Below are 26003 nucleotides of genomic sequence, written 5' to 3' on the forward strand. Positions count from 1 at the left end.
TAACTGTCAGCAAGTATCTTATCTCCTTTTTCAATATAGTTATGGAGGATATAGTGGCACCACAACTCTAGGTATTCTTGGATGAAGACTATTATTTCAACCCGTTCCATTCTGGGTTCAGGCTTCAGTGAGCCCTTGAGAAGGACATGCTGGAAATTGAACAATAGCAATGCATCTCTGTTAGTTGTTTTGGGCCTTCGAGCACACTCAGGAGCATTATAAATGCATCCTTCAGAACACTGGCTAATACAGGATTGGAGGGTAGTATATTAGAGGGGTTCGTGAATCTATTGGCCAGATATTTCCAGAAAGTGCTACTGGAAGATGAGATTTCACAGCTTTTGGTTTCTGGCTCATTAGGTCCCACAGGCACAGATACTATCTCTATCGTTCTTATTACTTTATGTACCACTTTTTCTACAGAAGCTCAAAGTGTGTACATAGTACTCACCCCTCCTATATTTACTCACAACAACCCTGTGAGTTGGTTGGGTTGAGAGAGAATGACTCTGTGAACTTCCATGATTGAGGTGGAATGGGTCTCCCCTTCCTAATCTTACACCTTAACCACTTCACCACACTGGACCTATAACATCTTTACAGAAATGTTGGGAAAATATACTATGCTGATGACACCTAACTTATATCTCTCTTTTTCAACTGATGCCAAGAAGGGTATGGAAGTTCTGGACAATATGAAAGACTGTATATTAGCAATCAACATGAGGCTCAACTGAGATAAAATGAAGGTACTACTGGTCAATAGACAGTTATAACCTATAAAGGATGGATTTGTATTCCCCCCTCTTTTTTTGGTTTTGCAATTAGCATTGCTCTTGGAGAGCCAAGTAGTCATAGTAGCCAAGAGTTCCTTTCTTTATGCTAGTTACACTGCTTCCTGAGGACAATGAATCTAGTCTGTAATCATGCCTCAGCTACCTCTTGTGTCATTACTATAACACTCTGACTGGGTTTGCACTTTACACAATTGTAGATTTTCAATAAATTGGTAGTTAACCAATTATGGCTTAGCATGATGTGTGAAACCAGCCTCTGTCCTGGCTGCCCTTGAAAAGTTTGGACTTCAGCTAATGTGAATCACAGCTGACAAAACTATTATATGATTTGTGCTTTAGAAACTAGACATCAGCAGACATAAACTAACTACACTAGGTCTCCACTTGTTCCTAAACCTAAAACAAGATGGTGTTTTTTTAATCTATAAAGCCCTCACTGACTGGAGCTAGAATATCTGAATGCCGCAATATCTCATAGAGTTTTTATCACAGGCCTATGTCGTATCACCAGTGACATCAGATTATTAAGTTCATAGGACAGGGTTGTTTCTGTTGTACTTCAGTATTGGAGCATCCTTCTGAGAGAGATCAAGTTGGTTCCATTCTTAATGAGTTTTAGAGGTTGTAAAAGTAGTATTGTTTGGCCATATTTGAAGACCTCAGATATTTTTAAAATGTTTTTTTTTAGTGCTTCAGTTGTATTGCAGCTTTTGTGCTTTTTTTATTGCTCAGGGCTTGCAGTATCTAAATAATGATCTATTGTACTGAGTTTTTATTAGTCCATTTCTACATTTTCAGTATTTTAAACACAAATTAGAGTCACTAGAAAGACTACTGGCTTATGAATAGTTGCTACTCTGGGAACAAAGACTGCAAGATACTTTGGGTTTCCAAACTGTTCACGTATTTGTTTTAACTATAATTTGTGTAACAAGCCATAGTGCCTGGTTCATACTAAGTGATAAATGTTAGCTTACAAACCATAGTGTTAAATTCATGCATCATGTTAAATCAAAACCAAACATACCACATTATCACATAGTATGATGTGTGAACCATCTTTCAGTTGCAACATTTTAAAATACCTAACCATCCTAAATCAGTTTATAAAATAGTATTGAGAAAAGGTACAAACAACAGTAACACCTAAACTTAGAAAACAGAGAAGGAATTATTAATGTTCTGTGTCCTTAGTTTAAATACAAAAATGGAAGGGAAGAGAATCATAGAATTGAAGTTTCATCTCTTCTATTTCCTGGAAGATCCTCAAGTAATGAATTTTTAATTCATTTCTATGAAAGAGTGATTAATAGTGGGCACCCATATAGAGATTCTAGGACACCAGATGAGGTTTCTGCTGATAACACGTGGCTTAGAAGTATTGTAAGGCTGCTACAAGATCTGGGCCACAAAAATCTGGACAACTAGATGAGAGCAAAGAAGAGTTTTCTGTATATTTTGTCTGCCATCTAATGATCATCCAGAATTTTGCAGCCCAGATCTTGTAGCTCTAAGTTCATTCCCAGAAAGAGAAGGTTGTAGTATTAAATTCATTGATGCAGACATGTGCATCTGACCTTGTCATGTCTCAAAGTGCTCATTCAAACCATAATTGATGCAGTAATGATTTAATTAGAATACTAGATATTCTGCTAAAAACAAAATAAGTGTTTTGAATTTATGTATCATTTTCAGGTATTCAAAGTGCTTTTCAGACAGTTTCATTTACACTAACCATGTGTTTTGGCATATATCGTATATCAAAAAGTTTGATGCTTAGTAGAGGAGAACTAAAATGAAGGGGAGTTCAGTAGAAGGATAAACAGCAGTTTGCCTGTAACTTATGGATACTATAAGCGCTGTGTGAAAGGAACAGTGCAAATATTTGCAAATTTGCTAGGCATACTAATGAGGTTTTAGGATGGCATTCTTCTTCAGGCCTGTTACCCACTTTCCATGCATCTCTAAATCATAGCTGAAGTTATGTAGCCTGTACATAGCTGGATACATAGACTTCAACATACATACATCTTTCTTGTCACAGTTTGGAGGTTTTTATCACAAGCTGGAAAGTAGCAAGCAACATACTGAAAAGTAATTGTTGTCCTGCATCACGTAGGACAGAACTTCTGTGTCTTTAAAAATAAGTAGCAAGGAAAGCCTATAGGTATAAGTTCTCTCATTGTAGCATTGGAACTGCAGCACCTACTGATCATCTTCCTCCTATACAGCTTTTAAAAGTATAGGAGTCTATTATTACGTTGACATGTCTGCTTCACTGCAATGAGGCAAATTCTCTTGTCCTCTCATTTCTAACCAATTAAGAGTGTAATGGCAGAGCTGACTTTCGTAGCTCTTGCTGATGAGTTTTATGGAGGATAACGTACAATAGTCTAATTAAAGTTATTAAAATGAAAGTTGTCTTCGAGGCAAAAGAGACAGGATGCTGCTTGACTACACATTGGCACTCAGGTGTTACAATTTTTCAAAAACAGATTAATAGTACTAAGCATAGTTTCACATAGTGGGGTTCTGATATGCCATATAGTTTAAGACACAGAAAATATATAAGAAAGTTAACCATACAGTAATTGAAGTTGATTAGCACCACACCCATATTCTTCAAGTTTAATATACAGAGTGCAAATATTTTCTAATTTTGAGATTGCTTCTTATAGTTATAGCTGATAGTAGTTAGACTCAAAGTCTTGTAAGTACTGTAATAAAATCTTGCTACTGAAATGCAACCAGTATCTAAGCTCCCTATCAGAATGCTGTCTTATCACTGCTAAATTTATTTGAAGTTGCCTTGGACTTACTCTTCCTTCAGGTTCTAGGTAGAAATTGTGCTGCCTGTATTTGATCTCAACTCTTATTTTCCATTGCTACTAAACCAAAGCCTGCCTAGTGTCATCTTGGTGTCAGAAACAGATTGTGACAATATGATTTAACAAATTCCCTGATGGTATCAGTCAGTCTGTTGCAGCAAAAGGTGTTACAAGATTCTTTGCTGATGAGTTAACATAGCTGCTCAACAAATCTCCTCCTCCTTGATTGAAGTACCAGTTGCACTCTTAATACCCAGGGCCACAATCCAGAGGTGCATTAACAAAAGTTATTTTTGTATGTTTCTTTTTTGCAGCTGTCACACCAAGTCAGACTTGTAGTTGGCATCTGTCTCTGGATTAGAACCCAAATGGCTAATTGCATGCCAGCAACAGAGCCACTGCAAGATTATGCTCAAGACAAAAATGATATGCAGGGGACTGAACATCTTTTATTCTTTAGCATTAAACACCCAGTAGCTTCACCATCAGAAGGGAAGCAACACACTTGTGCACAAAGTATGAAGCCTCCTATTTTGTAGCCTAGTCATAAAATCCTACAGATGCTGTTCTCCTAACAAGTGTATAAAGGTTGCTGGCATGCTAGTTTGTTTCACTAGATCAGTGTTCCTCAACCTTGGCAACTTTAAGATGTTTGGACTTCAGCTCCCAGAATTCCCCAGCCAAGGTTGAGAAGCATTGCACTAGACTGTTGCCTCTGCTTATATGAGCAGTGGAAGACATGGGCGGAGAGAGAAAACAGCAGGGATCCCACACCAATCCCCACTATATAGCCAGCTACTTGGATGGATTGGGGGGGGGGATTTATCACTAAGTCTCGTTCCTCATTTGTTGAGTTGGAAAATGGACAAGGATAGTTCACTGTCTTTCTCGCCAGTCAGTCAGAAAAATAACCCTGGTTTGTAAGCCTTGCTCTGGAATTAGAGAATGTACATAACACTCAAGAGTCAGGTAACTCACATTTGTTATGGGCAAAGCATTTTGCTGCCACTGTTGTTTGTTGAAGTTGCAAGGATAATAATTGCATAATACTGAAAAAGATTATGACTAGATTCACAGATTATGTTAACCCATTATTAGTTTTAACCATGGTTTATTGAATAAGTCATGGTGGCCTAGTTCACACATTAGGCCATAAACCATAGTTTGCAAACCACAAATCATGCCAAGGCAAGCCCAAGCAAAACACATTGTGCTCTGGTGTGTTAGGTGAATCTAACCCACAAATAATTAGTAATTATAACTGCCATTTGTTCTAATAACTTGTAGTTAATGTGGGCCTCCCTGGGGCATTATGAAAGGAAGCTTTATCCAGAACAGATAACAAGAAACAAAATGTCAAGTGGAGGGAAAGAGGAATGGATATATTTTCTTTTTCTTCATGCATGTGGTTCAGTCTTAGCAAAGACAACAATGTATTCTTAAAAGCTGAGAAGTGGGAGCTGTAAATCAAGGTGCAAAGCCCCTCCTCTGCTGTTTCAGAATTAAACAACCAGCAAGACAAGGATTTGGGCCAAATCAATCTCTGAACTTTGAGGAACAAAATTCCCAGTTTTGAGACCTCCTGAAAGGGAAACATCCTCCATTATAGATGAATCATTGTAATTTTTGTACTAAGGTATTTATCATCTCCTGAAGAGTTTTGAAGAAATATTCAATTTAAAAATCCTATATTATCTGCTGAAAGGAATGTACTTCCCCCAAGCCCCCCACTTCTGGGTCAAAACTCAAATTGGAGAGAAAAATCTAGCAATAAAACCTTAACAACTAAGGCTAAGTTGTATTAATTAATTTTTATATCCTGTCTTTCTGGAAGAAGCTAAAAGCAGTTTACATGAGGATTTCCATTTTATCCCCACAATAAGTAGTCTGTGAGGTTTGAGGTAGGCTGGGCTAAGAGAACGTGACTTGGTGAAAGTCACCCAGTGAGTTTCCATGGCTGAGGATCAACTTGACTCTAAATCTTGCCAGTTCTAATCCAACACCTTAACCACTTCACACCACCTCTACTAAGCTTACACTAAGAATTCTATAGTTACTAGCCTCTCTACAACATTATAACATTTGCTCATAGGAAAGTATACTGTGAGCATACACAGTGAGAAGAAAAATGTAGCAAATAATTCTTCAATAGGCACCATTTAATCGATAATACTTTTTATCATAAAATAATTCAAATCTATTCATTCCAAAATGAGCTTTTTTCCCCTTTCCTCTGCTCCACCAAAGCTCTTCTGAATAGTTCATGCTTAAAGAATGCCAAAGTGGTTTAGAGACATGGAGAATGAACAAGAAGAGAGCTTTAGCAGTAGCATTGGAGAGATACTCACAAGCACCTATTTGTTATCCCTGTTTGTTCAGGTACTGCATACTACTGCTTCCATCCTATTTTTAGTCACATGGGAATTCTTCCTCTGTTTTACCATATATACTCATGGATAAGCCCATCTGCAGATAAGTTGACCTCAAAATTTTCGTATGTTCTAATTTTCACAGTTGGCTTATCCACAGGTAGTGGACTTTTCATGCTATTTTGGCTGCTTATCTGCGGATGGGCTTATCCATGAGTATATACGAGATATATGGGTACTTTAAAAAAGTAATACTTTTTCAGTTTATGGTAATACTTAACCGTATATACTCATGGATAAGCTGCACCCAATTTTGGTGTATTTTGGCATCTAAAATTCTCTGCTTATCCATGAATATATAAGGTATTTTTGCCATTTAAAACTTGCATCAGTCTTAGTGACTTCCAGATGGTGTTGGGGCTGCAGCTCCCAGAATTCTCAGCCAGGAAGGTTACTGGCAGAGAATTCTGGGAACTGCAGTCCCAACACCATCTGGAGGGTGCCAGGCTGAAGAAGCTAGTGTACGCTTTGCAAAGGATTTCTCATCAGAAGCCACCCACCAGAAATTCAGAAGTGCTATCATATGATTTCATGTAACAACAGCTATTTTATGTTGGCTATTAAGGCCTAAATAGGCAAATACTCCATCTGTTCTGTGATAAGGACAAACCAAAATTTTTAAAGCATTATAAGCAGAACCCCTTGATAAAAATCATTACCATGCTATCACCATGAGAGGTTTTCTGCCTCACTAGATTCTTTTTTATATAGTTATCTCACATTTCATGGTGTAATTTAGAACTATTAAACAGAAATAAGTTTAGTTTTTCTGTTGTTTAATATCAGACTATTTTCACATAAATTTGCTAGTTATTAAATAGGCCTGTGTTTGTTTTCTTGCTATAGTAATAAACCAGAAAGCTAAAAAAAAAGGTAAACAAGCTATTAAATCACAAGCTTACCAGTTAAAATTTCCCTTGAGAATTTGTTGAATGCTTGGCTGATTGGTCTACAGATTTAGAAGGTTTAGGTCTAATTCAAATGAATATTCTTCATTGTGGTCTACAATCAGCTTCTTCCCCCCACAGATGCTCAAAATTCCCCAATTCTTCATTGTCCAAAGGTTAAATTAATCATCCAGACTTTTTAAAGAACAACATTATTCTTGTAGAATGTCTTTAAAATGAGGTATTAACAAGTTTCCTACAGGTGAGGAATCAAAATGAGGCACTCTCAAGAGATAGGAAGATGTGATGCAGCCTGTGCAACTTAACCCGAATAACTTTAAGAACAAGCTCCTTAGTAATTAACCAAGAGTGTTAAAGAGAAAGCATACACTAGTGAAGGTTTCTATGTGATGGGGAAGGTTTGTTGACTACGTATCTGTGCATAGGAAGGAAAAGATATTCTTACTTGAAGCATATCTAAAAGCAGTAAAAATCTGAACTAGCTGTGTTATGCAGTATATTCTCCCCAAGTATTTGAAAGGGGATCTCTGGGGGGCCACCTGGCTAGCATCATGTCTCAGGTGTTAGCTAGAAACATAGTATCTAAGCTAGTTAGAAGCACACACTATAGCTAGAGTAAGTTTGGAACTTAATTTGATCAAGATTTTAGTTAATAAACCCTGTAATAATTCCTATGTACAAGGGGTGGGGTGGGGAATAAAAAACAGTTTATCCAGTTATATTCCAAGCACATACTCAGAAATAGGAACATGGCCACTACAATATTTTATTTCTCTCTTCTCCCTTAACATTATGCTGAAAGATAATGACCCCTGAGGATTGTCTAAGCATGCTCAATACTTCATTTTGCTGGTTGGATACAGGACCAAGAAAGAATGTAATTGAAATCACTGATTCTAATTAGAATTTTGCCTTTTCAGTGATGTATTTTTTGATCTAATATATTGTGTGGAACCAGTTTAAATAATAAATATGAGAGGGTTGTTTTCTTTCAAAATGTTGTCTCTGCTGAGACTAATTAATACCAATTATTTTCATTTTATAAAATATAAAATAAGAAAACAGTGTTTTCTGTTTAAATTTAGGGTTGGCAAAAATAAACCTAGAGTTGATTTAAAACGTATTTACATCAACACAGTTTTTCTTATGGCATTTCCTTTGCATGTGCTATTTGCCAAAGTCTCTTCCATAATCTTAATTCACCTTTACGGGTTACAGGTAACATGGGTGATAAATGTTTATTTTCTGAGGATGAACTGTTATTTATATGTTTTGTTGCAAATTGGAAAGGCTTCTCAAATAGACAAGGTTCTTCAAAATAGTCATCGTATGTGTCTTAATGATGTTGGGAGAGATGGCTGAATGATGGAAGAACTAGAATACTTTGCAATAGCTTTTGTGTAAAATAATTGTCACAAAGCCTACATTGTGGATTTGAGGTCCAAAATAAAATGGCATGTAGAGATTAAGGTTTGAAACTGGATTGGTTAGTTTTAAATGCTCAAAGCTGCATGCAGGGACTGGAAGTAAGCTCCCAGTGAATCAGTGGTTTAAAGTAAACCCATATCAAATATGTCTACAAATGACAGGAAGTTTTCCATTTTCCATCTGCTTGGATCTTCCTTTTTTTAGTATTGTTTTAAATTTTGGATGTTTTATGTGTTTTAGATGTATTTATAGTTTTAATGTTTTTTGTAAGTCGCGCAGAGTCCCCTATTGTGGGGGAGATGGGCGGGGGAGAAATCCAATAAATAAAATAAATAAAATAAAGTTGGATAGCAAGATAGCTGTTGGCTATACAAAAATGAATAATTAACAGAAAAGATTCTTGAGTATGGGGGTAGGGTACTTACTATTATCTTCAGTTGGTTAGCCCCTCTGGTTTGCTAGCATTCATCATCATATTGAGAGAGTAGTATGATGTGACAATATACAGATGTTATGCATCTTCTAAGAAAGCCTAACTAATAGGAGCAATTCTGATATTTTTAATAGGAGCAAAACTTTAATAGGAGGTCTTTTATATAATGGAGTATTACTCTGCCCATTGAGAAATGAGTTAGAAAGACATTGAACACTGTGAATATTTGACAGCACTGAATGTAATCAGCTAAAAACAGGCTAATGTGGAAGCAAAGTGTCTCATTGTTTAGAAAAGTGCCAGATGTTGGATCTGACTGATGAATCTCTAGCAAAATGGAGAAATACGGAAAAAGTAAGAAATTTGCTTACTGCATAGTCAGTGGGGAGAACATAACCTAACACACGTTGTTAATGATTCATTTCTTTGAAACTGAGGCACCAGCCATGATGTGATCAAGCTTCAGATAATTTTTTAACAGAGCGGTCCATTCTGAGACATACCATGCATGTCTTTTAGTAATGTCAATTGAATTTCTTTCTGAATTAAAGCAGGATCCAGTATAAAGATCTTCACCTACATTTCATCAGTCCTGGGAACCATACTACCTCCTTTTTACAGGGAAGGATTGCTTATGAAAAAATAGTGTATGAACTTATTCTCTCATTTTTGTCCTGCCCTTTCTTCAAAGCCTCAAAGTAACATATATGGAATTATGCTGTCCTCAACAATGAGGCAAAAGGAGAGTAAAGAGTGAAGACAAGAAACTTCAGAGATGAATAGGTCTTTAAATCTGGGGTTGTGTATAAATATATGACTGGTGATGTTACATGGACATAGTGCTTTCTACACCCTTATGGTAGTTTTAATAATTTAATATAGTATATTATTTGTTGCTGTTATTCTAATATTTGTAGACTGCCTAGAGTCCACTAGGATTAAGGCAGTAGATAAATTGCATAAATAAATAAATAAATGCAAGGGGCATGGGGCGATGGAGACAAAAGTTCTCATTCAAAGAAAGCAAGAAGTGGCCATGGGGAGGTGAGGTCTAACCTTGCATCTTTCCATTGCTGATGCACTCAGCAGACATGAGGCATTGTCATGTATGCCAGTGTATGTGTGCAGAACTCTTCTGTATAAGGGGATATCTTGATTAGCCCAGATTCCTCTTGTGTGGAGGAATTTTAGATGATTTAATTGATAAAACTTAGATGCCCTTTGCATGCATGACTAGTATGTGTGGATGGGAGCAGGGGCTGGGTCCGTTGGGGCTTATTTTACTTTCACCTTCAAAGCACAAGGGATGGTCTTGGTCTTACAATACAATACTGTATCATTAATGTTTTATACGTGCATGGAAACTTCCCTTCAGAATCTATCTTTGTGGAAACTAACATTTCCTTTTTCTACAGAGGCTAGCTGTAGAAAGTACTGATCGGCTGATCCCTGTGATATCATTATCACTTCCTTCATCAACTTTTATAGTTTTTTAATTATATCGTCATCATCATCATCTACAAATAGGGCTCTTACAGATTGTGATTTCTGTGTTTAAGAATGTTTTCTTTAAAATTAGACAGCCTGTTTGAACCAGGAAGAGGCAAAATAGAGTACTGAGTCAGAACTGGATATGCTGATTAGATGTCTGTCTGAAGAGTTGCAAAGATAGGGGAGTGCTCAGTTCAAGCTGTGTGTGTGGAAAAAGAGCAGCAGCTCTGATTTTGAAGTATGACTGTACATAATCTAGGCTGCCTATATATAAACACATCCTAGCCCATTTCAGTGGCTCTCTGCCACTTTCAGCAGAAGGCTTCAGAGTTAGCATTCTCACATGTAGTACAGAACTTTGGATAGAATCCTGTACAGTAAATACAAGTGCACAGTGAATATTTGAATCAGACCTGTGACAAAACAACTGTTTAGTTGGTGCTACTTAGCTTCATTTGAGGCCTAATAGAGGAAAAATAATCAAGTTAATAATTTAATTAATAAATAAATTAACAAGATGAAAGAGGTTCATCAAGCTCCTAATTGCTTAATGAATGGAAAGCTCACTAAAAGCAGGGTAGAAATGCTGTAGAATAGACATTCACATCATTTACCAGGGAAGATGGATAGGGTTCCATACAGCTTTCGGAAAAACTCTAATGACAAGAGAGCAAGGCAGTATACCTGAAAGCTAAAGCTTGGTGAAATCTATAGCCAGTATTGCTTTGTATTATATAACCAATGCTTTACTTTTACTAATTGTTTGTGAAGCATAAGCAAAATAGGGTAGTGAAAAGTGGTAGTAATTATCTACTAGTGATGGAAGACCTGTAGGCTAGGCTGATTTTAAAACTTTTGGAATAAATACTATATTTATTAAAGGAATTTTTCTGCAATGTATCTTTAAAAAGGGAAAATAATTCTCTGAGAAATACAATCATGGAGGCAGATTTTTCTTCTCTCATTTTTCTTTTTAATTATGTGGGATATTATCTTAAATTCAGGTAAATATGGGGTATTGATTTTAATCAAAATACCCTTGAATATTTAATAGATGACCCTTCCCCAACCTGATGTTCTTCAGATGTGTTGAGTCTTCTGGGAATTGTGGAAAATTTAATCCTACCTGAGAAAAGCTAGTTTAGATTAGCCTGAGATTAGCCAGTTGGGTACAAAAGAAGTTTACAGCTGTCTTTAGTGCAACATTTTTAATGGTTGTAACTCAACTGTTCTTAATGGCAGTACTCCAAAACTTGGTTAGCTAACCTCATAGGTTAGATTATCCAGGTGAATAATAGACAACTTGTGCTGAAAAAATTACTTGCCTTCTAGCAAATAGATACACAGGGTTTTTGTTTTGTTTTGTTTTTTGCCTTTTTCTATTCTGTGGATCTGATTGATTTATCAGGTATGGTCTGGTGTTACCAGTCTTTGGTATGATACAAATTTTTTCTCTTGCCACTTTGATTGGCCATCCCAGCCCCCTGAGCACACCTGTTCCTTCAGATGTTATGAGAAGCGCAGACCAGCATGCCTTCTGTCTCTCGCTAATGCATTCTGTGCACTTTGTCTCACCTTGGGACTGAGAGGCCATCTGCTTTGCCACAGCCATTCAATACACAGCCTATTGTCCCAGGTTTTTCACTTGGTGGGAGGCAACACAGCCCTGCCCTTAACTCTTCATGCTTTTCACCTTTTTTTCACAGCACTGGGTCCGATTTGTTGCCAAGCTTCCACCCCAGACCCAGACAGGAAGCTGAAGACTAGGTCTTCTTGTGTGGGAGGAGTGAAAGGAGCAGCAAGGAGAATATCTGTCTTGTGTCTTGCAGCTGTTCTTCCATCTTCATTCACACTAAGTATCAAGCAAAGGATAGGCTGAGCCCAGAGGCCTTTGACATAGCCCTCAAAATATTGGGTAAAGGGGGAGGCAGCATACTAGGCTGAGGCAGAAGTTGGTGGAAAGAGAGATATGCCCTCCTTGTTCCTTATGTCTCTTCTACAATCACAAGCTGTTCTGTCTCTCTCCCACTCCTATATCTGCTACTGGTAACTAGTAGGATTGTGCAAGGCATTTGAAGGGGCGCTTTGCAAAATGTGTTGGCATGTATTGGTCCTTGACTCATTGAAGCAGTTGCATCCTCCAGAAGACTCAGCATAACTTTCTCAAGGGTTTCACAGGTTGTCTGCTTGCCCAGCCTCCTTGTTTCACCAGCAGATCCAGAGGAAGTTCAATCTGTGCCTGCGTGCAGACAATCCAAGAAAGCCTTTGAAACAATCACACCGAGTCTTCCAGAGGGTGTGGCTGTCTCAGGGTTTTGAGGAGGAGCACTTCATTTAGACCAATGCACTTTGCAAAGCACCCTTTTGAATGTTTTGCACTGCCCTAGCACTAAGAGCTTCAGGCAAGCACTGTAGGCATGTACCTTGAGAAAATGGTTGTCTGGATGTTTCCTCTTAGCAACATGCCCTGGTATATTTTTGTTGTTCTGCTGCAGGTGCTGCCTACTTCCAACCAGTCGGTGCAGACGTGCTGCTTGCTGTGCCACCGGGAGCGCAAAGACTGGGGAGGGCCATCCCATAATGGGCTGGTATCCCCAGGTGAGCGGCTGCCCCCAGACTTTGTACCAACATTGGTGCAGAACCTTCTGGGAGAGATGCCACTGTGGATCTGCCAAAGTTGTAGGCAGAGTGTAGAAGAGGAAGAAAGAAGAGCAGTCCAGGAGCAGGCTCTGGCGGTAAGCATTTAACTCTACAGAAATATTTGAAGGTTCATGGCTCATTCCAGGCAGATGTCATTGGGTAACAAAGGGTTAATGTCTGCATCAAAGGTCTGTCTGGATTTTGGCATTCTCAAACTTGACGAACACAATTCTAATTGCTTTGAGTTCCAAGCTGTGAGATTTGCCAGCTGTGATATTGTTAGATGTACATTTTTTGTACAGATATAGGGCTTTAGGTCTTTTTTTTTTTTATCATTGTTTCTTTTTTGGTGGTAGGAAAGGAAATACAGTTGAAGGCAAGGCTGTCCTCTCCCTAAAGAGCCTGCAGTTTACTCTTCTATGCTATTGTCATGAAGGGCCTGAGTAGGAAAAAATTAGTCCAATGTTATGTTCCCACATAGGTTAGTCAGTAGCTTGCTTTTCCAAACAAAGGTGATGAATTGGAATAGTTGGCTGCTTAAGCCATCAACTCTCTTCCCAGGTCTCACTGTCACATACGGCCTGTAAGTCACAATCCTGCGGGGCAGGCTCCCACTCCTCTTCGTCTTCATCATCTTCATCTTCGTGCCACGGGAACTCGGGAGACTGGGACCCCAGCTCCTTCCTGTCCGCGCACAAGCTCTCGGGGCTCTGGAACTCCCAGCATGCAAATGGGGCAGCTCAGGGGAGCTCCCTTGGGGGAACACCTGTTGTACCAGGTGAGTTCATGTTGGCCCTGATCTAGTGATTGTCTTCTCCCTTTTGGTAGTGGAATTCTCCCTATAGCTTCTTCATGGAGGCTGTTGTTAGTTATGGGGATGGATATTGCACAACTATATTGAGAAAGTGTTCACATCTGCTGGTCCAGAGAAGGTAAGGTGTCTTCTCTTGGGGCCAAGTAATACTCACAGGAAAGCTTCTGCTTACTAGGCTTATCACCAGAGACTCTACGATCTCCATCCTTTTTCTTGGACCCAGATAAGGTTCCACAAGTGGGGAGGTGACCTAGGGGCCTGGAGGGCAGCCAGCTCCATTTCTGACTCCGTTTCAGGTGACAAGCACCCCGGCCTCCCTCCGGAGTGTGTCAACCAGGCCCCTGCTGTAGGAGGTGGGCTCAAAGCCTGTCCTTACAGCCACGCGCTCACCCCAGCTCCCAGCGGCACCCCAGACTCACCTCTGCCTACCTCACTCGACTTCTGCAAAACACTTCCCAAGCAGTTCAAGAGCATGTGTCGGAGACCCACCCCACCAGGTCTGTATATGCAGGGCCTAGGGAAGGCCAACAGACCAATTGGCAGGGCAAAAAACACCACCACATTGTTGGGCTCCCCACTGAAGGCTCTTTCTTCCTCCTGGACTCCAGAGAGCCTTTTTCTTCTGATTGAATATGGGGCTTTTGTCTGACAGATCCAAACCAGCCAGGGTTGACTTCTTTGGCCATCTCTTGGGGTCACTGAATGGACTTAGATCTTGAAGCATCCTGTATGTCATTGAGCTTGGGTTGGACTTTCTAAAATGGTCTTGGAGAACTTGTTACTTGTGAAAATGCCAAGTGCGAGAAGGCATATAGCTGATCACAGTGCTGGGTTGGATTTTACTGTGATGTCTAGGTATGTAGCCCTAGACCTTTGGAGATATTACAGGAGGAAAATATTTTGTGGGAGGAAACAGTAGTATATGGCGGGGTGTATTTGATGTATGGGCTTAGTGTCTCTGGGTATTTTCATCCTCTCAGTAGTTCATGAAAGTTTCTGCTGTGAAGGATTAGACCTAACATTACTTTGTTCCCATCTGGCTGCAGGAGAGGCCTTCCACTCCTCAGAGCACCACCGGCATGTGGACCTCACTGCTCCACCCAACAGCCCCACAGGCCTCCCCTCGCAGCCACCGGCACTCCTTCCTGCAAAGCAGATGCCTGCCCACGCTGGGCCCTACAGCTCTCCTCCTCACGTTCATTTGAGCTCTTCACCGCAGGCGGCCCCATTTCCTACACCAGCCCTTAGTCCACATGCACCAGCCCCCAAACCAGGAGCAGAATCCCCTCCTACAGGATCTTGTAAGAGCCCACACTTACCCACTGCCAATGTGCCACTGCTGAAGATTCCACCTCCTGTAGGCTGCACCCATCCCTGCAACGGGCACTGCAGTGGTTCCTTGGGGCCTCCTACTGCATCACATCAGCTACCCAGTACCAACAGGTAAGTGGAGTTCTGACTGCAGTGCATTCCCAATATTTTTAATTGGAATGCTTGCTGCATTTCCCCTCATAGTTTGCCAGTTGGTCTTGCCAGAGCTGTCAAAAATCATAGCTCTCATTGGATACATCCTTTTGGAATGTCTGATGTTAGACTGAGAATAACATCCTGTGGAACATCATACCTGCTTGGTGTGAACTAATCCTTAAAAACATCAAGCAAACTAATGGCCTAGTAGGCAGGGCGTTAGACTCTTTTCCAAATATTTTATAGGTAGTTACATTGATAATCTGGCTTTTCTCCTCCTGTGTTCTTTCTGGTTGCCAAAGAGGGCTGTTGATTCTTGTTCTCAAGAACTACAGTCAGAAGCAATTGTCTTTTGGACTTGATTTAATCCCTTAAATCAAAATGCCAGCTTTAGACAATTTTATATTGTGCGTAGCTGTCCCATTGATGGCTAAGTCCTAATTTGTTTCATCAAGAGTTAATGTTGCCATACGGAAGGATATGTGACAGAAGTTAAATAAGAACCAGCATTGCTTATTGTTTTTATTCCTTCTTACTGTTTTACTGGCAACAAAAATTATATAGTAGTTAAAAATGAAAAAGCATCTGGATACAAATCTGGAAATTTGTATCATAAACCAAACAACTCCAGAAAATTAGACTACTTTAATCAAAAGTCCTCTGCCTTGCCCCACTCAACAAAAGAATAATTCAGATTATTGACAAACACACATATCAGCAGTCCACTCTACTAATCAGGCATAGCTTTATCCTTCCAGTGTTGTATAATTCCAGTGCTGATGAATCACTGCATGTGAAAGATTTGCAATTTTTGATGCCTTGATAAATTCCAAGTACTGGAAAAATAGCTAAGAAGAGGGTGGGTATTTATTTTTTTATTTAGATAATTTATATGGCTGCCCATCTTAATTCTGGGTGTGTAACAACCAATCCACACAAAAGCAATATAAGAAAAAAACACAACAAAAATTACAATTAAAATAATTTCTATTTCAGAACCAGCAGTTGACCTAAAGGCAGTTTGACAGTTCTGTGAATTTCAGCCTTTACTGTGGCAAGAGTAGAATATGCCAAATCTGTAATGAATTTAATATTTTATCTCTTAACTATAATTCCCAGAGCAAGACAACCATAACAAACCATTGTTGGATATGCTCTGGGGTGTCCAGTAAAGAAGAAACAGTATTTTTTTCTTCTTGTATTAACCACATTTTTATCAGAAGACACTCATTTTACAGTTTTAAAAACAATCTGTCATTACTTTGCTAGAACAGGACATTCTGGTCAGAAAATCATAGAAATAGTATTGATTTCTTACTGGTTTGGGAATGTCAGTTATTTCTTCCAAGTTCTTTAACAGACACAGACTTTCAGAAGCAGAAATAGTCCAAGTCCAAATAATAAATGGCTAAGTTGAATAAGGTATCAAGGAGCATTTTGAAGTAAATCAAGTTCTTAAGTTTTATAAAGTTTAAAAACCGCTTTAACAGAGCTACTTTCGTCTAAGATAATCATGTTTTAAGGAACCGAGTATGTCTCCACAAAAGATGTACCAGTTATTTAGAGTTGATCTTAATTAAATTTTTAATGGGTAAAGGACCAAAACTATATTGGTGATCCAATATTTTCCATATATTTCTTGCAGCATAAAGTGCAGGTATTGAAACTTCCCTTGAGAAAGATCCCAGTACTTCTCAAGATTTTAGTAGGCTTTAATAACAATTTTTCAGCTGAGCCCAAAGAGGAGTTAAATTCTGAAAAACCTTGTTCCAACTAGTAACTGAAGCTAAAATAAATGCTCAGTGATAGGTCTGAAAATGTGGAAAATTAAATCCCAATATCCCTTTCTCAACAGGCAAATGTAATTTATGGAGTAAGACTCTCAAAAGAAGATCCTGCCCTCAAAATATTATTTAGTAGTATATAAATTCGCTTAAAACAAGGGAAGGAGTAAAAATAGAAAAACCTCTTAAAATAAAAATCAACTTTGGAGTTGATTTGTCTTCATCATATTTTTCTTGTCCCAAATACTCAAAGGAATTCTAGGTATATCTAGATGTTGTTTTATTTGTACTAGAACTGGAGAAGATTTTATTTGTACCAGAACTGAAAATTATTATTCCAGAACAGGAAGTGGTTTGTAGTGTCTGAGTAAAAAAACAGAATGATAAGCTACTCCAGAATGGTTGGATTGGCACATTCCAAGAGAAAATTTGTACTTTTTACAACCAGGATATGGAACTTTGCACATCCTTTGGAGGAATATGAATGGAGGTTATTAGAGGGTTCTGCATTGTATCTTTCCATACAAATGTCCAAGGTGACTCACAATTTCATATACTTTGTTGAACACAATTAAAAAGAACAGTAATGGGTTGCAGTAACAGAGAGCAGAAGGAATAGCAGCAGCAAGTGAGCTTTGTAAATACCAAACAGATATAAGCATAGAATTGGAAAGGGTCATTTAGACCATTCAAACCAACCTTTCTTGATGCAGGAACCCATTTTAAAGTGTTTTAGACTTTACCCAGGCTGAGAAATGGCTGCCTCCTTAGGCCATGGCTCCATCATTGAACCACTCTTACTGTTAGCAATTTATTCTTATGTACAAATGAAATCTGTGTTCTTGCAGCAAAGTCATTATCATGTGTCTTCTTACATGGTGGGATGAGGGAAAGTATGTTCTGGCTTTATTCTGGGTGATCACACTTCATGGATTTAATGATAGGATTGTATTTCCCCACAACCTTTTCTTCTCACAGTTAAACATAAATCGTTTCTTTTATTTATCGTAGGATATAATCTTGCGCCCCCAACTACTTTTCTTTCCCTTCTTTGAACCTGTTTGAATGTATCTGAATCTATTTTCAAGTGTGGCAATCAGAACTAGAGACAGTACTTGAAGCAGGTTCTATGCCGCTTGGGTAAAACTAGGCCTATGATCTGAAAACCAAAGGTTTTGGCAGGGAGGAAACTCCAAAGGTAGAAAGATCTTTTTTTACCCCCCTGCACTACCTCTGTAGCCAGGGTGGATGTGAGGGCAAATGTCCGTTAAGCATTTATTTATTTTATTAGAGTCATGTCCCACCTTTCCTCTAGGAGTTCAAGGTGGTAGACATAGCAGTGTCCTCTAATTTTTCCCCACTGCAACAACCTTGTAAGGTAAGTTGGGCTGAGAGACAGAAGGATTAGCCTAAAGTCATTCATGTCTGAGGGTGGACTTGGGTCTTTCCTATCCTACTACATCACCTAAACTAGTGTTTCTCAACCTCAGCAACTTTAAGATGTTTTGTTCAGGGGCTCAAGGTAGTATACATAGCATTCCCTCCTCCTATTTTTCTCTATAACAGTCCTGTGAGGTAGGTTGGACTGGGGCAGAGTCTGTAGCCTGAAGACACCAGTGAACTTCTCTGGTGGAGGGGACATAGTGAGTTCTTGTTAGCAATTTCACTGTGTTCTTTACTGCTGGAATTTCCGAACACTTTTCAAAAGCAGCCCCACATATAATGCATTATAATAATCAATCTGAATAAACAAAGCATGAGAATAACGAATCTGCCCTTTTCCAGGGAGAGATGTAGCTGTGCACCTATCAAAATGAGTGAAAGGTACAAATACCTTTGAGGATCCATTGACAAAATCAAGTCTAAGAGTAGCCCAAGATGTGAACTTGCTCTATTCCCAAATATCTTTTCTGCCATAGTCAGGCAAACCTTCTGACAGTATTTCTGTCTTACCTGGATGGGGCTTTAATATACTGGCATTCATCCAACTCATTCTTGACAGTAGACATCAATCCAGCATGTCCGCTGGAAGCTGAGAATCCTTCCAGGATGCATTTTCTTACCTTGTTTTTCTTTTTCCCTCTTTCTCTCACAGGGACCCTGCCTGCAAGGGTCATAAGTTCCCAAACGGTACAAGTTGTCATGCACCACAGTCCTGTGAGGCAGATGAGGGGCTTGGTGAGGATGAGGACAGCAGCTCTGAGCGTAGCTCCTGCACCTCATCCTCCACTACCCAGAAAGATGGGAAATTCTGTGACTGCTGCTACTGTGAGTTCTTTGGCCACAATGCGGTAAGTGAAAGCACGGCCAGCAGCCACCCCTAATCTATACTTTTAGACTTCACGTGACAGCTTGGAAGGACACCGTTCTGGTAATGGAGGCACAGCACCTCCCTTTCTCATTCTAGTGCTGGCCTTCTTCAAGTTGAGTTAACTCTGTCTTGGACTGTTCTTGTCCCAGGTTTTGAATTCTGCTGTAACTTGTACTCAGTGTTTCAACTGGGATTTCTTCAGAACTGAGGGTAAACACTTAGATCAGTGTGTTTCTCAACCTTGACGACTGTAAGATGTATGGACTTCGACTCCCAGAATCCCCCAGCCAGCATGGAATGATGGTTGGGGGATTCTGGGAGTCAAAGTCCATGCATCTTAAAGTTGCCAAGGCTGAGAAACACTGGCTTAGATGGATAAGATTTCCTTTGCAAAATTCTGGGCCAAGGAAGGAGAGAACATGAAAAATCCTGGGAGTGGTATCTCTTGGGGATAATTTGGGGTGGCAACTCAGTGATTTATAGCTAGCCAACAGTCAACTCTGTCCACAGCCTCCAGCTGCTCCAACAAGCCGGAACTATGCTGAGATCCGAGAAAAGCTGCGCTCCAGACTGACCAAGAGAAAAGAGGAACTTCCTCAAAAGCTGGGGCATAGCAGTAGCTCGGGAGAACCAGCTGTAGACCACCGGGACGTGGATGAGCTGCTGGATTATATTAACAGCACTGAGCCGAAGCCTCTGAACAGTGCCAAGGCTGCCAAGCGTGCGCGCCACAAGCAGAAGAAGAAGGTGGGCTTACGTGCACATGAGTGGGTAAAAATGAGCATCCTACACCTAGCAAAATGGTATAATGGGAAAAGAACACTACATAATAAATGGCTATTTATTTTTATACACACACACACACACAAATTAAAAAGATTTGTATGGCCACCCATCTTAGAACAATTCTAGGCAGCTCACAACAGCAATAAACCCAAAAGACAATTAAAGCTCTAGAAATAAAAGCCTGGATGCCTCCAAGAAAACCATCCATCTCACCCTATCCCAGCTCCTGAGGGAAGAGGCAGTTCTTTACAGCCTTCCAGAAGGCTAAATCTCAAATGAGGATAGGTTTGGACAAGAACTGGCTCAGAATTATAAACAGTAGTCCCTGAATCTCGGTGTGTATGCGTGGACAGATGGAGGTAGATAAGTGGTTTGATAGAATGAACAATTTAATGCATTTATAGTCTTCACAAGTCCACTTGGATGTATTTTCATAATTGACATAAGATACCAAAAATGTTTGACATAAGTAGCTCATAACTTTTTTCCTTAGAAATGGATTGTGAACCTCCCCCTTTTTTTTCAAATTCTGCAAAAAACTGGAATTGCAAATACTGTAAGGCCTACTCTGAGTCTTATAGCAAGATTCTTCTTCATAAAAAATATACGTGTGGACCTCCCAAAAGCATCATGGACCCTTTAGGGATTAATCCAAAAGCTTTTTTCTCCATCTGGAGATTCTTGAGGCTGAAAACATGAAGGTACATTATACCAAATCAGACTATTATGCTCTTCCTGAGCCCAGCTCACCTGAAATGATGTGTGTGAGAGAAGGGCTCTAGATGCAACTGGCATGCAGCCCACAAATTTCCCTGAAGGGAATGTGATTTCCCATCCCTGCACTTTATAATTGGGAAGAGCTTTGTTTCTCTGCTATCTTTGCAAAGAGGATATAATAACTCTGCTTTACTGTCACTTCCAGTGGAAAGATACGAAGTAAATAAAGTTCATGTTCTTGCTACAGATTTTGAACTGCCCTCTTTAACATATAAACAAACCAGAAGTTAGAATGAGTTGAGGATTTTTTCCTGTGGCTAATTAAGCAAGCCCTTTGACTATTCACACCCGGGTTCCTAAGTCACTGTTGAGCTGGGTCAGGCAGCTTGAAAGTTTATATTTGTTTTTCTGCTCACATCTTTCCTTCTTTCCTGCATGTTGCCCTGTCATGAGTTGAGCTTAGGGCTGGGGATGTAGCAGTCTCAGAACTTGTATACAGAGGGAAATTGCTGTGGGAAATTGCTGGCAGTGCATCTCTTCCCTAAGGTTTGTTACCATAGCACAGACTTTGTATATGCCATCTCATTAGTTTCCAGCGTCAATTCCCTAGTATAATCTCTGGTTTGCTGCAGTGCTCATCTAGTTGCATAAGGAGACTGACAGACTGAAAAGCAGGGGCCAATTCATCTACTTTAGCCTGGGACTGACTGCTATCCTTCATCCCCACCACAGGGCTACTCTTTCAGTTGCTGTTTGATTTGCTGAAACTGTTGATGGGTTCATACTGCTAATTCTGGTATTGCAGGAGAAGGAAAAGGCCCAGCTAGAGGCCGAGGCTCAGAAGCGTGTGGATCGAAGCCCACCTACAGGTCAAGATCAGGAGCTGCCTGAAGAAAAGCTTCTGGAGTGGCCCCAGCTAGAACTGGAGCGAGTGAACAGCTTTCTGAGCAGCCGACTACAGGAGATCAAGAACACCATCAAGGATTCCATTCGCGCCAGCTTCAGTGTCTATGACCTCAATTTAGATGTCAATGACTTCCCCAAAAAAGCTGCTGTGCTGGAACAGAAGAACCTACTCTCCCACCTCAATGGCTCTTCTGAGCTGCAAGAGATTGACCTTGACCTATCTCCACTCAGTCTGAATGCACCACATAATCATACATTACTGAGAAATGAGGTGGGTCCTCGATGGGCTGAAAGCCCTGGAGAGGTAGTACCGCCACCAGGCTCCGAAAATGGTGTGGTGAAAAGGCTGAATGCTGTACCCAACCTCTCTCGCATGATTTGGGTTCAATCACCCAAGCCAGCAGACTCTCCCCAAGAGATTGGAGCTAACCATGAATCCAAGGAGGTAGCACCAGGCAGGGGAATGGAAGTGCTAGAACAAGTGCCCATCACTGGAAAGCAGAGAAAGGGTAAGCGGCAGGGCTGCTCAACAAAGAAGGGAGAAGCTATCTCTACTAATGATAATTCTGGCTCCAAGGGGATGGGGCAGAAGAATCCCCCCAAGGGCAACCTTTTTGAAGCCCCAAGAGGCAGTAGTAATGCAGAGCAAGGAGATGGTGCCAGAGGGCTGCGGCAGAGCCAGGGATGGAGTTGCAGCGGCTCTAAGGCAGACAAAGAGAAGAGCATCGATGGGAAGAACCGGAGAGGTGAAGGCAGAGCTGATCAGACTGAGCAAGAGCCTGCTCCATCTGGGCTTGGGGACCGGCATCTCCCCCACATAGCCATCCCAGATGATTTGCCTCAACCAAAGGGCAAAGGCAAGAAGAGTAGGAACAAAATGGAGAAAACAAGCCCTTCCATTGGTGAGTATCAGATTTTCTCCCTGCTTTTCCTACTCTGTAGCTATTCTTTAGGACCTGGTAAGCCACTTAAACAACAACAGTGCTTGCAGTTCTAGACCCCATCATGTATTGCCTGAAACCCATCAATGTATGATGATGCCAGCTACCAGATGTTTGCAGGTTCAGTCAGGAAGGCCACTGAAAGGGGACAGTTGTTAGGTTTCATCCTGAAAGGTATAAACAATTTGTTATAGTCACATTTTATAGCACTACAGCAGCCTTTTCCAAGCTGGTATTCTCCAGATTAGCCCTCTTGGCTGGAAATTCTATGAGATGCAGTCCCACCCTATCTTGCAAGATAATAGGCTGGGGATGTCTGGCCTAGAATCTCAGTATGCTTTACAAAAAGATCTTAACATTGTACTAGAGAGACTTTTACTGAGCCAGGGAAGTAAACTATAAATACTTTTTGTGCCTAGTGTATACTTTCATGTAAGATTTTGAGAGGCTGGAATGTTTTGGCAGAGGCTGATGTGGCCAAGGGAGAAGAAAGGTGTGTTGACAGAAAAGAATGATTGTTTATGGGAGAAGGAGAGAGAGAACACTAATGCTAAATGCAACCTGGACCTCCCAAAATGTTTTTGGCCTTTAACTACCCTAAGGACCAGCCATCATGCCCAGTGATTCTGGATGTTCATGCAAAATAACTGGAGGGTATCAGGATTTCTCCTCCTTGCTAAAGCCTGCCTTTCATTTTACTCTCATACTTTTCCTTTGCAGTTGTGAGAGTGAAAAATATTCTGCATTTATTTAAAGTTGAGAGCCACATGAAGCCAGGTTGGGCTATGTGGAATTTTACAGCCTTTGGGATATTTGTGTTTCCCCAGAAAATTTTCTTCCATCTCAATTTGCCATGTTTGTTGTTGTGACACAAACATAGAATAGAATACAATGAAACTGTGAAAAACATTTTTTTTTTTTGGCCTGCGGGTTGGGGTCTTCAACACATTTTGCATCAATATAGGAAAGCCTATGCTGTGCCTAGCAAGAGAAGGAGATCCTCTCCACTGACTCTTCTTTTGTATTACTGACTTTCTTGTATTGTGCATTGCTAGATGATGTGTTCCTGCCCAAAGACTTGGATAGTGTGGAGATGGACGAGACTGACAGAGAAGTGGAATACTTCAAGCGGTGAGACTTTGTCACATTAAAACTGACCCTTGGGGTCTTTTCACCCCAGCTTCCACTTGGGAAGGAGATCAGTGCCATGCAGATCTAATACAAATGTCACAATAAATTAATATAGTTTGTTGAATAAGCCACAATTTGTTCAATGCACACAATATACGAAGCTATAAACCATGGTTTACAATTCACAGTGCTAGATTGTTGCACAGCTCTAAATCAAACCACATTACAGGTAGCCCTCAACTTAAGACCATTCATTCAGCGACTGTCTGAAGTTACAAATGAGCTGAAAAAAGTGACTTACAACCAGTGCCCAAAGTTACGGCTGTTGTAGCACCCCCGCGGTCATGTGATAAAAAATTGGGTACTTGGCAGCTGCCTGCACTTACGACTGCAGGGGCATTTCAATTCCCCCACCCACCTAGCTCCCCCCCATCTATGCCCTCTTGGCCCCCTGCTGCCCGGCACTCTGCTGCCCCAGTTGACCTTTGCAATTTTCTTGCTCCAAAAAGCCCCTTTGCAAAAAACTCCTAGGTGGGGTTGGGCTGAGCTTTTTCTTTGTGCTGCAAAAAAAAAAAAAAAAAGCCAAAAGCCCAGCCCAGCCCTGGAGCTTTTTGCAAAGAGGCATTTTGGCACACTGCTGCTCAGGTGCTGCTTTTGGTTTTTGTTTTTTTGGCAGTATGACAAAAAGCTTTAGCTCCAGAGGGCTGAGGTTGGCCCAGTCCACCCAGTGGCTGAAGGCAGGACTGGTCTACCTGGCTTGCCAAGAAGGAGGACCAGTCTACACATGGAAAATGGAAAGGAGAGGGTCAAAGGGGGCCACAAGGGCCCAGTCTACCTGCCTATTGCGGCTGGAGGACCAAAGTTCCCAGGAGCAGGCCAGTCTGCCTGTGGGGGAAGAAAAAAGAGAGGGAGGGAAGAAGGGTGTGCTTTTTTTTTCGCTGTGCAAAGAAAAAGCCCAGCCCCACCCCACCTCGGAGCTTTTTGCAAAGAGGTGTTTTGACACAGCACGCTCTGGAGCTTTTTGTAAAGGGGCTTTTTGGAGCAAGAAGACGGCAGTCAGCTGGGGCAGCAGAGCACAGGGTGGCAGGGGTCTCAGTGCAGAGTGGCATGGGTGACTGCAGCTGGGACTGGGCTGGGGCGGCTTCCCGGGGTGTGGCAAGCAGCCCCAGAGCTGCATGGTCCTGAGGCTGCTTGCCACCCCACAAGGCAGGGTGCAGGGCGGTCAGAAGGGCAGAGATAGGGTGGGGGATAGTCCGGTGGAGGGAGTTGGAGGCAGTCCCTTACCTTACTGAGACTCGGGGCTGGGAGGGAGCAAGCCCCAAATGGCTTGGATTGGGGTGGGTACTCGCTTAATGACACATGATTCTCGGTTAGCAATGGCAATTGGGGCTGCCAGGATTGCGGTCGCTAAGTGATGCGGTCACGTGATGTCTCACTTTATGACCACGTTCCTTAGTGATGGAATTCCGGTTCCAATTGTGGTTGTAAGTCGAGGACTACCTGTATGGCTTAATACAATGTTTAAACCCTATTGCAAGAATGAGACTGGCTCAAGGGGAATGGAAAAGAAAGTTCCTTCCTATTATAAATTATTAATTTGCAAGGCGTACTGATATGTGCACCAGCCTTGCAGGGTCCCTGATGGTAAGCATCAAGAAATTGATTAGGAAGTGGAAGCTCAGATCTACTATACTGATAGGAAGCGTTTTCTGGACAGGTTTTTTTCCATGAATTTGGCAAGTACAAGAATGATAGATCACAATTGTCCATTCATTCACTATTGCTAGTATTAAAGGAAATGTTCTCTCAGCATTTCTAGGCGATGGTCAGAAACACTGCCCACACAGATCCCACAGCATTCCTGGATATCCACTGCCTCCTCCAATCCAGTTTTTATTTTTTTAAGTTACCTTAGACAGCTGGGCAGTAGAGCTGTACCTCATACCCACTGCCTCTTCCGCATTTCCCTTGCCCGTGTGGGCTAAAATAATTATTCAGGGTAAAGGAAGAGGTTGAGAGAATTGGAGGCAGGATGAGCTTTGCTATTTACCAAAGAGCAAATACTAAAAGAAGGGCTGCTGATTAGGAGACTGGGGGGTGGGGGGGATGCTAATCTGCTGTGGGGAAGGAGAGGCAATAAGGGAATGTTGGGGATGTCAGCAATGGTGGTGAAGACACAGTGGAAGAAGGAA

The 26003-nt window shown here is 40.9% G+C and overlaps 1 protein-coding gene across 2 annotated transcripts in view; it reads left to right on the forward strand.

Moving 5' to 3' along the window:
• FAM193B (family with sequence similarity 193 member B) overlaps positions 1–26003 on the forward strand; it is a 34211-nt gene that overhangs the window by 4960 nt on the left and 3248 nt on the right. Inside the window, exons 2-9 of one of the 2 annotated variants that reach the window (XM_025164511.2) lie at positions 12810–13049; positions 13516–13732; positions 14065–14265; positions 14815–15211; positions 19115–19310; positions 19841–20077; positions 21639–22641; positions 23736–23811. In XM_025164511.2, coding sequence (XP_025020279.2) covers positions 12810–13049; positions 13516–13732; positions 14065–14265; positions 14815–15211; positions 19115–19310; positions 19841–20077; positions 21639–22641; positions 23736–23811 — 2567 coding nt within the window. The remainder of the gene's footprint in view (positions 1–12809; positions 13050–13515; positions 13733–14064; positions 14266–14814; positions 15212–19114; positions 19311–19840; positions 20078–21638; positions 22642–23735; positions 23812–26003) is intronic. The other variant, XM_088133939.1, reaches the window with a different exon arrangement.

This window comes from Python bivittatus, unplaced genomic scaffold, assembly GCF_059951505.1.
Source record: "Python bivittatus isolate LINGU-HERP-01145 unplaced genomic scaffold, Pbiv_v1 ctg000080_np1212, whole genome shotgun sequence".
NCBI lineage: Eukaryota > Metazoa > Chordata > Lepidosauria > Squamata > Pythonidae > Python > Python bivittatus.